At 44.2% G+C, this 17945-nt stretch overlaps 1 protein-coding gene across 1 annotated transcript; it reads right to left on the bottom strand.

The window, feature by feature from the left end:
- Positions 1–960: 960 nt before the first annotated feature.
- LOC126335689 (uncharacterized) lies at positions 961–1821 on the bottom strand. The gene has a single exon (XM_049999147.1). The coding sequence runs from the start codon at positions 1819–1821 to the stop codon at positions 961–963; it is 861 nt and encodes a 286-aa protein (XP_049855104.1).
- Between the last annotated feature and the right edge of the window lie 16124 nt (positions 1822–17945).

The following is a 17945-nucleotide window of genomic DNA, read 5'->3' as shown; positions in this document are numbered from 1 at the left end:
TTACTGCCGCAGGTCCATTGGAAGCCCAGATGAAGATCCCCCATAACATAATTATGCTCCGACAGGCTTGTGTCCTTGGTATGTTTCGAGCATCAGTTCACCTGGGTGACGGATTATCTGGACGTGACCATCGGCCTGGGTTACAAATGAAAGGGGTTCGTCCTACCGGGCAACACGATTCCATTGGCAAGTGATCCAATTTCGATGATACCATGCCCAGTGTAATCGGACGGTGTGCTTCAAAACACATGTGCTTGCACCAGCACTGTACGCTGTCATTAGACCTGCCACGATTCGTCGCCTATCCACTGCATTGCAAAGGCCATAAAAGCAAGGGGATACGTTTTCCTGGTCATGTCTCTCACTGTTAGGAAGGAGTCAGTGATCACTAATTACGCCAATGTCTCCATTAGCTTACGTCTTTGAGATAATTCCACCCTGTTGGTAGTAATCAAGAGAGTGGGCAAGCCTCCGATTACTATATTCTGTGATGAGGTATGGACGTCCAATTTCTTGTCGCATACCCGTGGTTTCAACGTTCTTCAATCACTTTCCATGGACGCTCACGACAGTAGCATGCGAACAGCCAACCGTCTTCGCCGTTTCCGACATTCTCACTCCCGGCACTGAGCCACAACAGTCTGACTTTTGTGAAGGTCGCCTAAGTCGAGAAATTTCCTTATCTGATCCACTCATCATCACTATAATGATTTCCCTTTCATGTCTGTTCGGCTCAAATACTTCTCTTACTGCATCACCGGGCAGAATACAACCTCGAGTTGGGCAGTGATCATAATGTTTTGGCTCGTAAGTGTATGTAAGCAGTAGAAGTTACAAGGCTGCTAAGTACAACTTATTCATCATCTATGAGAGCTTGAAAGCTACCTGTGTACTCTCTAAGAGGATAACGAAAATTTTATCCACAGATATTCTACATTGTTTAGTAACATTTATACCTGTTCACTGTATAGGTGTGAGCTGTCCCAAGATAACAACGTAAGTTACAACAATGGCTAATGCAGACACTAGCAGGCGACGGTCAACTGTAAAGAACCCAGCAGCTGAGAAACGCAGTCGTGGGCCATGTATGATGAATGGCAAGAAACTCTCCAGTTCAGCACATCGGCCTCCAGACGTCACAGAAGCCGACAACAGGAGTTCGCCAGTAGTCGCCGCTGCGTGCTCCACCGCTGCACAAGACAACGCCAATGTGGTGAGTCGCAGCCAGTGCGACGCGAGAAACATCAGTGAATTGCAGACAGAGGGGCTGAGTGGCAACTTCCGGGCCCACTGAGGCCGCAGCTGTATCAGTAGCACTTCGTAAGCGCTGCAAGTGGAACACCACACCGACTGCGCCACGGTGACCGCCACAGGTGCTCCAAAGTGGTTCTGCAGATGTTTTGCTCCTCGGCACAGTGACGTGTAGGATTCCAATAGCTGGCGAAGTCTCCTTGGGGACGTCAGCTGGGAAGCCGCTTCCCGAGACAGAGGCGTCAGGTGCACTGGAACTGCTTCTTGAAGACGGGCATTCAGAGAGCAGAATCTCATCCACATCTCTAGTTCCAGCACAGCGAACTGGAGAGTCATCATGTAGTCGAAGAACAGTGAGAATGTGACTTCCAGGTAATCACAGAAACCATTCGAGTTTTGATCTATAGTGGCGAGCACGGCAACAAGACATGTCAGATGGACAACTAACAGAAAAGTTCCCGTCATCTTGGCGTTTTCTGTGTTCTTCTGTATCATGAGCTCATCGGCATGCTTCAGCTCTTTACTATATCGCCGTAGCTCATGGGCTCCTGTCACGATGCATATCATCATCGTCAACAGCATTTTCAAAGACGATAGCATATCTGTGATGATGTAAGTGAGTGTTATGAGCTCTGAAATGGTACGATATAGCGTTATATTAGTGTAAAAATTTCCAAGCGTCTGGACAAGTATTACTAGGAACCAGAAGACAGAGACAGTCATAAATTTCTTGCACAAAGTCTTCTCCCACTTTTTGCAGCAGTTCTCATATGTACTTGCTTTAGGAAATGGCGCGAGCCCAAACACCCACCATATTCTCCATAAGGATTGGGAGCCGACACGGAACTTCATCGTCATACCCTTGTGAAATACCAGTTGGGTGTTAAATTCTTAATGTTAAACGAAATCTTGCTAGCATTAATGTCAAATTTCGGCATCAGCATCAGGATATCTGCAGCACGTCGTCACTATTCGGAAACTGTGCTGCTGTCTGAGAACCAGGAATGCGTTACTACGTATTTCGAATCAATAGTAGGTCGTGTTTGTGCGTATGTCGCTAACGTGGGTGTACAAATTCCCTCTCAGCAGCTGACGTGACAGCCTGGCACAATCTCATTTCTGAACGGCCTGCTGACGTCTAAGGTGAATTTCAAATGAAGCTTTTCAATTTCTGCAGCACTTAGCCGATACATTTATCAATCAATGTCACGTTAGTGTTCCTGAACAACAGAACCATGCAACTCACAACTATGTTAGCAACATTTTATGACCTACCGTGACTCATCTTTGTTTTTATTAGTAAAGTCCTTCGATTTATTGTTGACAGCAAGTTACTTATGTTAAGTCGCAACATCTAAAGGCTATCATAAATGACAAGAATTTGAAGAAGTTCTGTTATTTCATTTTCCCTTTTTATATCGCAAGGAGATAGGAATTGCAAAAATCCTGCCAGTAGCACACCTACTAATGTAAGATGGAGGTTATAAACGTACCTTAAGACAATTCGCTTTATTATGTGTTAAACTGATTTTTAATGGGTGTGTTTGTTCTTTGGATACTTTAGGTTAAGTAGTGTGTAAGCTTCGGGACTGATGACCTTAGCAGTTAAGTCCCATAAGATTTCACACACATTTGAACATTTGAACTGATTTTTATTTTTCAAATATTTTGTTTAATTTCTTTATTAACGTTAGCAGTGGTTGTTGCTAGCTTGATGTACTTTATTATTTTTGAGTCATCAGTCTTCTGACTGGTTTGATGCGGCCCACCACAAATTCCTCTCTTATGCCAACCTCTTCATCTCACAGTGGCACTTGCAAACTACGCCTTCAATTATTTGCTGGACGCATTCCAATCTCTGTCTTCCTCTACAGTTTTTGCCCGCTACAGTTCCCTGTCCATGGAAAACATTTCCTGAAGTCTTAACAGATGTTCTATCATCTTGCACTTTCTCCTGATCAGCGTTGTACACATATTCCTTTCCTCTCCGGCTCTGCGCAGAACCTCCTCATTCCTTACCTTACCAGTCCACCTAATTTTCAACATTCGTCTATAACACCATATCTCAAATGCTTCGATTCTCTTCTGTTCTAGTTTTCCCAAAGTTCATGCTTCACTACCATAGACTGCTGTGCTCCAAACGTATATTCTCAGAATATTCTTCCTCAAATTAAGACCTATATTTGATACTAATAGATTTCTCTTGGCCAGAAATCCGCTTTTTTCCTCTGCTAGGCTGCTTCTGATGTCCTCCTTCCTCCGTCCGTCATTGCTTTTACCTTCATCTACTTCGTGACCATCAATCCTAACATTCAGTTCCTCGCTGTTCTCATTTCTCCTTCTTTTCATTACTTTCGTCTTTCTTAGATTTACTGTCAGTCCGTATTCTGTACTCATTTCACTGTTCACTACATTTATCAGATCTTATAATCCCTCTTCAATTTCACTCAGGATAGCAATGTCATCAGCGAATTGTATCATGATATCCTTTCACCTTGAAGTTTAATCCCATTCCTGAACCTTTGTTTTATTTCCGTTATTGCTTCTTAGATGTACAGACTGTAGGGGCGAAAGACTACATCCCTTTCTCACACCCTTTGTAACCTGAGAACTTTATCCTTCGTTGTCCACTCGTATTGTTCCCTCTTGGCTCTTGTACCTATTGTGTATTACCCATCTCACCCGATAGTTTACTCCCATTTTTCTCAGAATCTTGTACTCCTTGCACCATTTCACATCGCAGAACGCTTTTTCCAGGTCGACGAATCCTATGAATCTGTCTTTGTTTTTCTTTAATCATGCTTCCATTATCAGTAGCAATGCCGCAACTGCCTCTCTGGTACCTTTACCTAAAGACAAACTGATCGTCATCTAACACATCCCTAGCTTTCTTTTCCATCTTTTCCATTCTTCTGTATATTATTCTTTTCAGTAAGTTAGATTCATGAGATGTTAAGCTGATTGTGCGATAATTCTCGTATTTATCAGCTCTTGCAGTCTTCGGAATTGTGTGGTTGATATTTTTCCGAAAGTCAGATGGTATGTCGCCAGACTCCTACATTCTACTCACCAATGTGGATAGTCATTTCGTTGCCACTTCCCCCAAAGATTTTAGAACTTCTGATGGAATGTTACATATCGCTTCTATCTTATTTGATCTTAAGTCCTTCAAAGCTCTTTTAAATACTGATCCTAATACTGGATCCCCCACCTTTTCCAATTTCAGTCCTGTTCCTTCTTCTATCACGTCAGACAAATCTTCCCCCTCACAGATGCCTTCAATGTTCTCTTCCCACCTATCCGCTCTCTACTCTGCAGGCAACAGTGGAATTCCCGTTGCACTCTTAAAGATACACCCCTAGTTTTTAATTTCACCGAAGGTTGTTTTTACTTTACTATATGCTAAGTCAGTTCTAACGACAGTCATTTCTTTTTCCATTGTTTCACATTTTTTCTGTCGCCCTTTCGTCTCAGCTTCCCTGCAGTCCCTACTTATTTCATTCCTCAGCGTCCTGTATTTCTGTACTCCAGAATGTCCCTGAATATTTTTGTATTTCCTTTTTCCACGTTTTTCTTTCCAGCTTCTGTGACTGCCCTTTTCAGAGATGTCCATTCCTCTTCAACTGTACTGCCTACTGAACTATTTCTTAGTGCGTTATCTATAGCCTTACAGAACTTCAAGAGTATCTCGTCATTCCTTAGTACTTCCATATCCCACGTTTTTGCGTGTTGATTCTTTCTGAGTCATTTCTTAAACATCAGCCTACTCTTCATCACTACTAAATTGTGATCTGAAGACTCTGATAGTGGGCAGGCCTCACAGTCCGATAGCTGATTCTGGAATCTCTGTCTGACCATGACATAATATAATGGAAATTTTCCCGCTTCACCTAGCCTTTTTGAAGAGTACCTCCTCTTGCGATTCTTGAACAGGGTATTCGCTATTACTAGCTGAAATTTATTACAGAATTCATTAGCCTTATTCCTCTCTCTTTTCTTGTCCCCAGCCAACATTCTCCTGCAACCTATTCATCTACTCCTTCCCTTACAACGGCATTCCCATCGCCCCATGATTATTAGATTTTCATCTCCCTTTATATTCTGTATTACTCCTTCAACATCCTCATATACTTTCTCTACCTCTTCTTCTTCAGCTTCAGACGTCGGCATGCGTACCTATACTATCGTTGTCTGTCACTGAACTGTTCACAATAACACATTCTCTGCCGTAGCTCCCTACTCATAACAAAGCCTACTCCCGTTATACTATTTTCTGCTGCAGTTGATATTACCCTATATTCACCTTACCAGAAATCCTTGTCTTTTTTCCATTTCACTTCCCTTACCCCTTCTATATCTCTATTTGGCCTTTGCATTTACTTTTTCAGACTTACTAGATTGGCTACCACGAACAAGCTTATGACATTCCAAACCCAAACGAGTAGAAAGTTATCCTTTCATTAGTTATTGAATATTTTTCTCATGACCACCTCCCCCTTTGAAGTGCCCTCCCGGAGATCCAAATGGGGGACTATTCCGGAAGCTTTTGCCAGTGTAGAGATCATCATGACACTTTCTGAATTACAGGTCATATGTCGTGTGGTTACACGTTATGTGTCTTAAATGCAGTGGTTTCCATTGCTTCCTCATGCCGTTAATCATTGCTGACTCTACCGCATTTAGGTGCAGTTTCCCACCCCAAGGGCCAGAGTCTGTGCTGAAGCTCTATTCCCTCCTCCACCCTATTTGAAAAGGCCGTTGGCGGAATAAGGATGATTTCTTATGCCCGAAGTCTTCTGTTGATTATTAAACAACATTCAAGTGGTATCGGGTTTACAAACCGGACGTATAGATTATTACTCAAAGACGCTATCCTTCGACCACGGATGCCTTTAATACTATACACATAATAGAGGGTGTTACACAAAGGTACGGCCAAACTTTCAGGAAACATTCCTCACACACAAATAAAGAAAAGATCTTATGCGGACATGTGTTCGGAAAAGCTTAATTTCCATGTTAGAGCTCTTTTTAGTTCCGTCAGTATGTACTGTACTTCCTCGATTCACTGCCAGTCGGTCCAATTGAAGGAAGGTAACGTTGACTTCGGTGCTTGTGTTGACACAGATTTTCGGTGAACGTTTGGGCAGGCATTGTTGGTGATATCTTGATTGGGCCCCATGTTCTCCCACCTACGCTCAATGGAGCACGTTATCATAATTTCATACGGGATACTCTACCTGTGCCTTTAGAACATGTGCCTTTACAAGTACGGCACAACCTGTGGTTCATGCACGATGGAGCTCTTGTACATTTCAGTCGAAGTGTTCGTATGCTTCTCAACAACAGATTCGGTGACCAATTGATTGGTAGAGGCGGACCAATTCCATGGCCGCCACGCTCTCCTGATCTCAACCCTCTTGACTTTCATTTATGGGGGCATTTGAAAGCTATTGTCTACGCAACCCCGGTACCAAATGTAGAGACTCTTCGTGCTCGTATTGTGGACGGCTGTGATACAATACGAAATTCTCCAGGGCTGCATCAGCGCGTCAGGCATTCCATGCGACGGAGGGCGGATGCATGTATCCTTGCTAACGGAGGACATTTTGAACATTTCCTGTAACAAAGTGTTTGAAGTCACGCTGGTATGTTCTGTTGCTGTGTGTTTCCATTCCATGATTAATGTGATTTGAAGAGAAGTAATAAAATGAGCTCTAACATGGAAAGTAAGCGTTTCCGGACACATGTCCACATAACATATTTTCTTTATTTGTGTGTGAGAAATGTTTCCTGAAAGTTTGGCCGTACCTTTTTATAACACCCTGTATAATGCAATGTATGTCACTATGATTAAATAATGTGTACTACCTGTTTAGAGTTTTCAGATAACGGGTCTAAAATTCGTAGCAATAAATTGAGTTGAACGGAATTGTTGAAAATATTACTGCCATAATGAGCCTTATTCAAGGCAAAGGAGTTGCTTGATTGCAAGAGACTGCGAATATGTGGCAAACGGCATAAAACTCTGACATTAAATATAAATAGTTCATGATAACTGCGGCAAATTTCAGGATGGGGTCTATTTTGTTTAGTAATATAGGGGGATATCTATAATTAGTCCCCGTTTTTCTCCTTTGGCTGAGAGTAGAATTGAGATAGGTTGTACATATGTTTTGATCTACACCCACAGACGAATACATTTTCAACGGCTTGTGTTGCTATTGATGAAGGAGAAGAATTAACTCGAATTATGTGTGAGACACAAATATCTGAAATTTAAGCTTTAATACCCTTACATAATATCAACGTAGATAGTATATTTCATCTTAACTCTAGTCAATACAAAAGTGGGAGAACTGAAGAGATTGATTAGAACTACAAGTTGTCTGCTGTCCACGCACTTCATAAAAGTAGATGAGTTTTTCATTTCAGCTTTTTTTTCGCTCTCGGTGAAGTTGGGCCCTTCAATTGCATGAACCTGCGTTTAATTTTTGGACCGTAAGTGAAAAATCAAGACTGGTCACACGTTATCACTCTTTCCAAGAAATAAGGATCGTTTTAAATTGTATTCAAATGGTCATTACAACTTTTTACGAACTTCTTTTTTTTTTCAGTCTTGAAAATTTTTAGCACCACTTTCATATACGCTTTCCTCATCTTGAACTGGATACGTAAAATTTGAATTACGTATTCATTGTCAATTCCTACAGTATCAACAAGGTTCGAATACTGAACAGACGGTCAGATCGAAACGGGTTAGCTACTTTTTCGATAATTTCATCCGTTTTTGATACTGAGAGGCGTCCCGGACCTGAGTCATCTTCAGCACCTTCTCGGTCGTGTAGGATTCTCCTGAACCAGTCAAAATTTCGCATACGTGATAAACAGTCTTCTCCATACACAAATTTTAGTGAAAGATAGGTTACAGTACCGTTTCTCCAACTTTCACGTGAAACTTCAAGACAATTCTTTGCTCTATTAGTATACTTATCACTTTTCAGGCGAGACAAAATACCAGTTCTTACACAAACTATGGCTACAGGCACATTTATTTGTCTACACTGTCATGCGTACATAGAAGTAGTTGGTTCAGGATGGCCCAACACCAAGCCATCCAGAATCTCAGCAGCCCCATAAGACTGGCGCCCGAGAGAACAGAGAATACTGCTCGCTGGCATGTGCAGATGTGTGCTGTCACGTTACGTGCCATAGGTCAGAACGTGGGTTAGTTTCCAGTAACACACGTATCGACAAAAACATTCTGACGACGTTTGGAACACGTGGGATGTCAGCACCGCAAAAACCGGTGTCATATCTTATGATAGGGCAATGGAGAGAGGTTTACGTGAAGTTGTGTGCTCAGCAACAAAACAGGACACGTGAAGGTAATGCAGTGAAATTACCTTTTCAGGTAAGTTCCGATTCTGCGTGCAGCACTCTACAGCAGTATACATCTGTAGAGGCTTCAGAAGAACGAAATTGGCCAGAGTGTGATAGTCATCGTAATCTGGGCCAAGAACTTCTCGTGATTATATACAATGATGAGCCAAAACATTATGACCATTACCTAACGCGAGGTTGTATGCTGCTTGGTGGCGATGAGGGCAGATGACGTGGCAAGGAAAGTATACGAGAGGACCAGAGGCGAATGGGGAATCATTATGGTGACGATAAGTGGCGCAAATAAGGAAATCCGCCGACTTAAGCTACTTTGACAAAAGCCAGATTATTGTGGCTCAGTGCCTGGGAGCGAGCACATAGGAAACGGCGAAGCTGGACGGTTGTTCGCGTGCTACTGTCGTGAGAATCTACAATATGTGGCTCAAGAATGCTGAAACAACAAATAGGAGACAAGAAGTGGGATGTCTGTACCCTATCGCAGAACATGGGAACCGGAGATTTGGCTGCACTTTAAAACAGGGTAGGAGAAGATCTGTAGCAGATCTGAGGACAATGCACAGTGCTGACTCAAGCACAAGTGTTTTGGGACACACCGTTCAGTGCAACAACGGAGAATCCCTACGACTTCCCATGATGGGCCAATAACGTCGTCAATAATGATTTCAATATGCACGGGATCGCCGAGATCGAGCTGAGGATCAGTGGAATCGTGTCGCTTGATCAGATGAATCCCTTTATCGAAGTCTGATTCATCTCTCCACTAGGTAACAAAAGGCACTACTCCGCTCTTGCTGTCCTGACTAATTTCGACCTGAAATGTGATTGGCTACTTCTCTGCGCAACAGGTTCTCTAGGCCTCTCACCCATTTAAAACATCTGATCTTGGGATTTTGGAAAACTGTGATGACATAACTCACCAGGCACTGCAATCGATGAACGTTTTTATGGAAATGAACCTGTATGGAATCAGCTGACTTCTGCTCTAAGCCCAACTCAAAGCCATTATTCTTGCCAGAAGTGGCAGCTTTGAGTACTAATTGACTCACTTGGTATTTCCGCCACTTACCTAGAAATTTAATCATCTGCCATCCATATTATATTTATACGAATAATGAAGAAAAACATTGTTCTCATTCATTATACTGATACAGTTTTAATGGCCAGTAGATTATCATGTCAGTAGGGCATCTCTGGGAACCTGATAAGGCCAGTGACATCTGAGAGTTACGAATGTGGCTTTCGTAGCCTCCTATGACGGTAATGAACGTGGTTAGACATTTCGCTAATTTTTGTGGAAGTGCTAACACCAGTAACATTGGTGTCAGTGGGATACTATTTATCGCTTCTAGGGAAGCAGTGGTATTTATGCTAGCATACGGCCATCCCAAAAAGAAACACTGTTAGGTTTTTACATATTCTGATAGTCTTGTAACAGCTTTGACGCTGCCCGTCACAAATTTTTCTCTTGTGCCAATCACTTCCTCTTACAGTGGCACTTGCATCCTCTATTTGTTGAATATATTCCATTCTCTTTTTCCTTCTGCCGTTATCATCCTGAGCTCCCTCTGGTACCATGTGATACACGGCTTGCCGTGCTCGGTTGCTTAGGGATTGGAGGTATTGGACAAACGGGGATTGAACATCAGTCGGGGTACCAATAAGTTTTAAATACATTTATTGAACATGAAACAATCAAATCAGTTAAAGCGCTAGGCTTTCCCCCACAGTGATTATAAGAACTGACAATACAGATCTGAAATATAGAATGATGAAAGCGTGTCACACCATATCACAAAACTAGTGATTTGATTTAAAAGAATTATTGAAGGAAAACTATTCAGAAGCTTAACAATTGCGTGAATGGCTATTGTTCTTGTTATTTTCTTACCGAAAATGAATGAAATTGTTATTGATCAAAACAAGTAATCCAACATACCAAAGCGCATAGCAAGAACAGGAAAATACACTCCTGGAAATTGAAATAAGAACACCGTGAATTCATTGTCCCAGGAAGGGGAAACTTTATTGACACATTCCTGGGGTCAGATACATCACATGATCACACTGACAGAACCATAGGCATATAGACACAGGCAACAGAGCATGCACAATGTCGGCACTAGTACAGTGTATATCCACCTTACGCAGCAATGCAGGCTGCTATTCTCCCACGGAGACGATAGTAGAGATGCTGGATGTAGTCCTGTGGAACGGCTTGCCATGCCATTTCCACCTGGCGCCTCAGTTGGACCAGCGTTCGTGCTGGACGTGCAGACCGCGTGAGACGACGCTTCATCCAGTCCCAAACATGCTCAATGGGGGACAGATCCGGAGATCTTGCTGGCCAGGGTAGTTGTATTACACCTTCTAGAGCACGTTGGGTGACACGGGATACATGCGGACGTGCATTGTCCTGTTGGAACAGCAAGTTCTCTTGCCGGTCTAGGAATGGTAGAACGATGGATTCGATGACGGTTTGGATGTACCGTGCACTATTCAGTGTCCCCTCGACGATCACCTGAGGTGTACGGCCAGTGTAGGAGATCGCTCCCCACACCATGATGCCGGGTGTTGGCCCTGTGTGCCTCGGTCGTATGCAGTCCTGATTGTGGCGCTCACCTGCACGGCGCCAAACACGTATACGTCCATCATTGGCACCAAGGCAGAAGCGACTCTCATCGCTGAAGACGACACGTCTCCATTCGTCCCTCCATTCACGCCTGTCGCGACACCACTGGAGGCGGGCTGCACGATGTTGGGGTGTGAGCGGAAGACGGCCTAACGGTGTGTGGGACCGTAGCCAGCTTCATGGAGACGGTTGCGAATTGTCCTCGCCGATACCCCAGGAGCAACAGTGTCCCTAATTTGCTGGGAAGTGGCGGTGCGGTCCCCTACGGCACTGCGTAGGATCCTACGGTCTTGGCGTGCATCCGTGCGTCGCTGCGGTCCGGTCCCAGGTCGACGGGCACGTGCACCTTCCGCCGACCACTGGCGACCACATCGATGTACTGTGGAGACCTCACGCCCCACGTGTTGAGCAATTCGTCGGTACGTCCACCCGGCCTCCCGCATGCCCACTATACGCCCTTGCTCAAAGTCCGTCAACTGCACATACGGTTCACGTCCACGCTGTCGCGGCATACTACCAGTGTTAAAGACTGCGATGGAGCTCCGTATGCCACAGCAAACTGGCTGACACTGACGGCGGCGGTGCACAAATGCTGCGCAGCTAGCGCTATTCGACGGCCAACACCGCGGTTCCTGGTGTGTCCGCTGTGCCGTGCGTGTGATCATTGCTTGTACAGCCCTCTCGCAGTGTCCGGAGCTAGAATGGTGGGTCTGACACACCGGTGTCAATGTGTTCTTTTTTCCATTTCCAGGAGTGTATGTACATCTGTAAACTCCGCTTGCAATTTATCCACTGAACGGATAATAACATGCCGCGACGTCGCCCAAATTTTCGAGACGTCATACAAGCGGTCACCCCACAGTCCAGAGTCCACCTCCATAAAACAAATACCAACAGATCAAACACATGGACAATGACAACCATTGCACGACACTTCCCGAGGTCCAATTAGCTTCAAGAGGAGCCATCAAGCAAAACAATCCCAAAGGTCGGCAAATTTTCTTGAGCTCTAGATCTCAAAAAAACGTTTCCGACCTAATTAAATTTCTAAGATATTTACAACGACAAGGTTTCGACGCTAAACATTGCGGGACCCCGCAATGAGAATTAACATGCCACTTACATATTATAACGGCAAATCTGAATAACTTTCAAAACGTAATAAATCATGAAACAATGGCATGCTTAAAGAATCCGTAATTAATTTTTCTCAAAGTTTACATTCTAAAATGGCGACTTAGAAACTGGGCCGCCAACAAGGTAACATGACTAAGTGATTCGAAGACGTAAAGCAACTATTAACTACCTCGTGCAAATCCGCGTAGGACGGCATGCATGACAACCAGACTGTTACGAAACTTGGGTTCCAGCACGAGTGAGAAGAACTCGAATAGCCACATAACTCGAATTGAAGACTGTTTACTGAACCGTTAGCGAAATATATTTGTCAGCAAGATCTCACAAAACTTATGGCACACTGGAAACACCTCCTAAGGTCAAAGATCCACCAAACCACGAGATCCACTTGTCAATGGTTCCTCTTTATCAAAGCAAACAAACTCGGCAAATATGTACGTCAATGCTACTTCCAGTAAGGAAGGCTGAACAGCGATTCCAGTTACACCGTTAATGTTGTTGCACGGAAACAAAATTAAATAGGAGAAAGGACTTGTTGATGGTATTGCAAACGATCTCTTGCGAAAGAATAGACACGCTCACAACGATGCAGTGTCAGGCGGCCTAACGCCGAACATGGTCATTTAAGAGAAAGTATATTCTCGTGGTTGTTCACCTGGCATAATGCACAAAGGTGACGGTGGAGGCGAACAAGCTTGCAGAGGTCAAACGTGCTCCTATTTACTCTGGATTAAACAGATTTCCGAAACGACTTCCCACGGAAGAATTCCATAGATTAACGGAGGATGTCGTCCTGTTGACCGGTCGGCACCAACTCAGTCCGTTTACCACCAAGAAGGAGGCCCCGTGCTCTCGGGCTAACACAAGGCAACGAACCCACGGATCTATGGAAGAGACCCACATAGCCACAACACTCACCGACTCGACCGTTACCCCCTCCGTTAAGCTACATCCTCTCGCCCCCCACTCCCAGCACTGCCACAGTAGCTCTCACTCTCTCCACTCACTTGGGCCACGCCTCGCGCACTCTTCTCCGGCCAAAGATAAAGTGTGGGAAGGCGTGACACGAGATATCTAACGCGGTATAGCACTGCTTCGCCCTCCTCCCCCCCCCCCCCCCCCCACACGCTCAACCACAGGGTCCTGCTCCCCAGGGCCCAGGGGACGGGTTCACTAACACTAGGTGTATTACGCAGAATTCCAGCTTTAACTAAAGTGCACCTGGTAATCACACACGGTCAGTTCGTAGCCGACCTGGAGGGTGATTAATAGGCACCTGGAGCAATTTACAAGACCATCTAAAAGTGGTGTCAACTTCTTTGATCCCTTCGCGGCCGTCCGTGACAATCCTTGATGTATACAAAGCTGCCGAGTTTATAAATTCCGGGACGCCGGCCGCATTTACACTGCGACACTTCCCTTTTGTCCGCCCGCTCTATATTGGTGCTGGCCCTGCACCAGTTACCCCTCAGAGAAATTGGAGTAGTCTTCTCAGGCAAAAGGTCTTGGATGGAGCAGGCGTTAGATAACAAGGACTTGAGGTAGTTCGCAAATGTGAGGGAAGTCGGGATCATCATATGCATCTTGTGATTAGCATTGTTAAACGCGAGATTTAACCAGGTTAAAGAACGATCCTACACCGTTGGTACTCGGCACGAAAAATGATTAAGGCTGAGCTCAGGTTTCTATTAATGCACTCAGCGAAGGAAGGTAGATAGTAATCAGTGGTTTTGGTTGCATTTTGACTCCATTCTGAAAGCAAAACTTTCCAAATTCTCTCGACAAGACGGCAGGCATATTATTCGTAATCATCGCGCTAGGAGGACCAAGCAAGGAAATCGTATTTGTGAGACGTCGGGTACGTTGTCTCGCCGTTACACCCCCACTTGACACTAAACAAATGAACAGCGAGAATCCATCCACCGCGATAAAAATATACCGATGCGCGCTCCGGATGTGGGGGCAGGCCCCACGTAATCGTCGAACAAATATTCCATTGGTTTCTCGGCCCAGATGGACGGCAGCAACCCCTTGCGCATATCAGGATTGCGTTCCGCGAACTTGCAAGCCGGACACTGGTTAATGATCTTCACGTCATGGTACTGTGACAGACATTCAGGGACTCCCTAAATTTTGCGATCCTCTTAGAAGTCCCGAGGTGAACTGACTAGTAGTACCTAAAGACGGCTTGTACCAAAGCCGCAGGGAGGTAGTTTTTTACCTCCCCATCATTGCACATCTAGTGAGACGGAAGCTCCTTTGGAGATCATAGCAGGTACTTCCTCAGCAGATCTCTATCGACACATGATAGGATTTAACCTTGCTGTTCCTTCACATAGCCAAGCAGGACCGACATCTCTGCAGGAACGGCCCCCACAGCCTCAGCCCCCTCTTAAGTCTCAGAGGGACGGTGTTCCTCGTCTTCCTCTTCTAACGTTTGGCTGAGGGTGTCTACTACCACGTTATCTTAGCCCCTTATATGGCGCAGAGGAAAACGAAACACCAAGATTCAACAGCCCAGCTAGCGTCACGTCTGGTCTTATGAGGTCGTGTCAGAACTAACGACCTGGTTATCCGTTTCCAGGGTAATCGCCCGATGTTCTAAATACCAAAATTCTTCAGTCGCCAATAATACCACTAGTGCTTCCAACTCATAGATGGAATAATTCTCGGCGAGAGACAGGGCCTAGACTCTTAAACTAGGGACTGACGCTTCCTGAGTTGTTCTTGGAGCAAGACTGCAGCAACATCCGAGTGAGGGGGAAGGGGACATCTCTGGACAATAAAGGCCTGTTAGAAATTTGGTATTGCCAAAAGAGGAGTGTCGCTCATTGTTGTTCTAAGAGCATCAAACGCGGCCTGCTGGCTTTCCGTCCACCTAAAGTTCGGCAACATTCATCACAAGAAATTTACCGTGGCGATAAAATGGGCTACCCATTTTCGGCAGATGGAACTTTAAAATTTTCACAAAATTCCTTAAAACCAGCTTCAAATGCATCCAGACGGCATATTACAGCCTCAGAATGAAGACAGACTTGTAGACATTAAAGAAGTGCGTAAGCCTAATCGTGTGAATATAAGGTTTACCTCAATATTCATTTATTAGTAAAAAAATCAAAACTGGCGAGCTTCAAAACTGACTACAACTGCTTTTGGAACTCACGGATTAATGCTCTACAATTTTTAGACAGGGAATTGTTGATAAATGTTCATTTTTAGAAGTAACAACACATTTAAAATGGGTAAAACCCACATTTTGGCAAAGTTGGAAAAATATTTGCTGTTTATTGGATCACCACAAAAATCGAACTACTGGACCAATTTTAAATTTTTTTTCTTTGGATCGTCGTATGGTGTTGTCCTGTATTTCACTAACTAACGGTTTTTTCCAGAATATTAACAGTTTTCGAGATACAAGCAGAAAACTCGAAAAAGTCCCAAAATATCATGTTTCTCGGCTACCAAAAGTTGTCCGCCCCACCCCGCACTTTAGAGGTCTAAAACTAACATTTGGCAAACTCACACCATACCAAACAATCCAAAAAAAAAGAGCTTTTGCCGGAATGAATCTAAACTGAAGCACTATTTGAATTATCAATGTTCTACGCTGTTAAGGAAAATCACTGAAAATGTTACTGGTTAAAACAAGTTATTCAGCTTAGCTAAGCACGTAGCAAAAACAGAAAAATTTTTTACACAAACGATTTCTGATTACGAGTAAGACTTGAGGGAGATCTTACAGACAGTCACACCAGTATGCAGGGACCGCCTCTCTAAAACATAAATACCAAAATATCACATACATGTACATTTACAACCATTGCCGGATCTTACCCGAGGTCCAGTTAGCTACAAGTGACAACAAGCAATGAAAGCCCAAAGGTCGACCAGTTTTCTTGAGCTCAGGACGTCTGCAAAATTATTCCCCACGTTATTAAGTGTCTAAAATATTTACAACGACAAGGCTACTACTCTAAGCATTACAGGACACCGCAGTGACAGAATTAACATAACACTAACACATGATAAAAACAAAAGAGAATAACTGTCTCAAAATGTTATAAGTCATTCAACAAAGTCAAGCTTTAAGACTGGCCCCATATACACCCAGAAGATGACATCACAGCATTAATAAACGATTTAATTCTGATGAAGGAGCAGTTTGTTTCGCTATTTTAACAGGTAAGAATTGCGCTAGCGGCCAGAAACCGCTATTAGTTCTTTTGAAGGTCTATAATCTTAAATGGCTACTTAAGCGCTGGGCAGCCAGCAAGGCAACGCAAGAAAATAGCTAACTCGTAGGCTTAAAGCGTTCATTAACTACTACGTAGAACTCCACGAAAGGCAGCGCGAGTGATAACCAAACAGTTTCAAAACTTGGGCTCTTTCATGAAGGAACCGAACAGGAGTAACCACACACAACTCGCAATTAAGACCAAATCATGCTTATGGAACCGTTACCAAAATATAATTGCCATGAAGATCTCACAAAACTTAAGGTACAAAGGAAACACCTTTTGACGTCAAACAATCGGTTAATGTACGCGTTCCTCATAGCAACGGTTCCTCTTTATAATAGGAAATACCACTTCAAGTTAGGACGGCTGAGCAGTGATTGCAATTCGAACGTTAGTGTAATCTCCAACTCTAGGTAACACGCAAATAAGATTTAAGACGGGCCTTGGTGATGGTACTGCAAACGACCACATGCGAAAGAATACACACACACACACACACACACACACACAACGCCGAATATTTCCAAGAATGAATGTTCTTGAAGTTGGTCGCACGGCATAATGCAGAAAGGTGACGTTGGAGACGAGGTAGCTTTCAGAGGCCAAACGTGCTCCCGGTTGCTGAGGAGTAAACTGCTTTCCAGAACAATGTCTCACGGAAGAAATCCGCAGACTAACTGCAGATATCTTAATGCTGACCGGCCGGTTCCAACTCGATCCGTTTATGCCGCCCTCCTCTACCACCAACGAAGCACGCCCCACCTACTCGGACCAACATAAGGTAACGAACCCACGGATCTACAGAAGTGGCCCACATGGCCACAACAGTCACCGACTCTGCCGTTACAGTCTCATTTACGCCACCTCCTCACTCCCCGCTCACAGCGCCAGTCACTGCCAAAGTCGCTCTCACTGACTCGACTCACTCCCTCCACGCGCGCGCCCTCTTCTCCGGCCAGAGATAACGAGTGTGGGAGCGTGCCGCGAGATATCGAACGTTGCACGGTTCACCGTGGAAAATATTCCTGTTGATCGTAACGTATGTACTACTATCCGATTAGTTATTCTTGTTAGTGTTTTCAGTATGTTCCTTCCTTCGCCGATTCTGCCCTAGACCCTCCTCATTCCTTATCATTTTACCAAATTTTCAGAAAACCTCTGTAATATCAGATCACAAACGCTTCGATTGTCTTATTTTAGGGTATTTCCACAGTCCATGGTTAACTAAAATGCAAAGTTGTGCTCCAAAAGTGCAGTCTCAGATACTTTTCCTCTAATTTTAAAGC

This window comes from Schistocerca gregaria, chromosome 2, assembly GCF_023897955.1.
Source record: "Schistocerca gregaria isolate iqSchGreg1 chromosome 2, iqSchGreg1.2, whole genome shotgun sequence".
NCBI classification, from domain to species: domain Eukaryota; kingdom Metazoa; phylum Arthropoda; class Insecta; order Orthoptera; family Acrididae; genus Schistocerca; species Schistocerca gregaria.
Note: the sequence above shows the minus strand (reverse complement) of the source record. Positions and strands in the feature narration are given on the sequence as shown.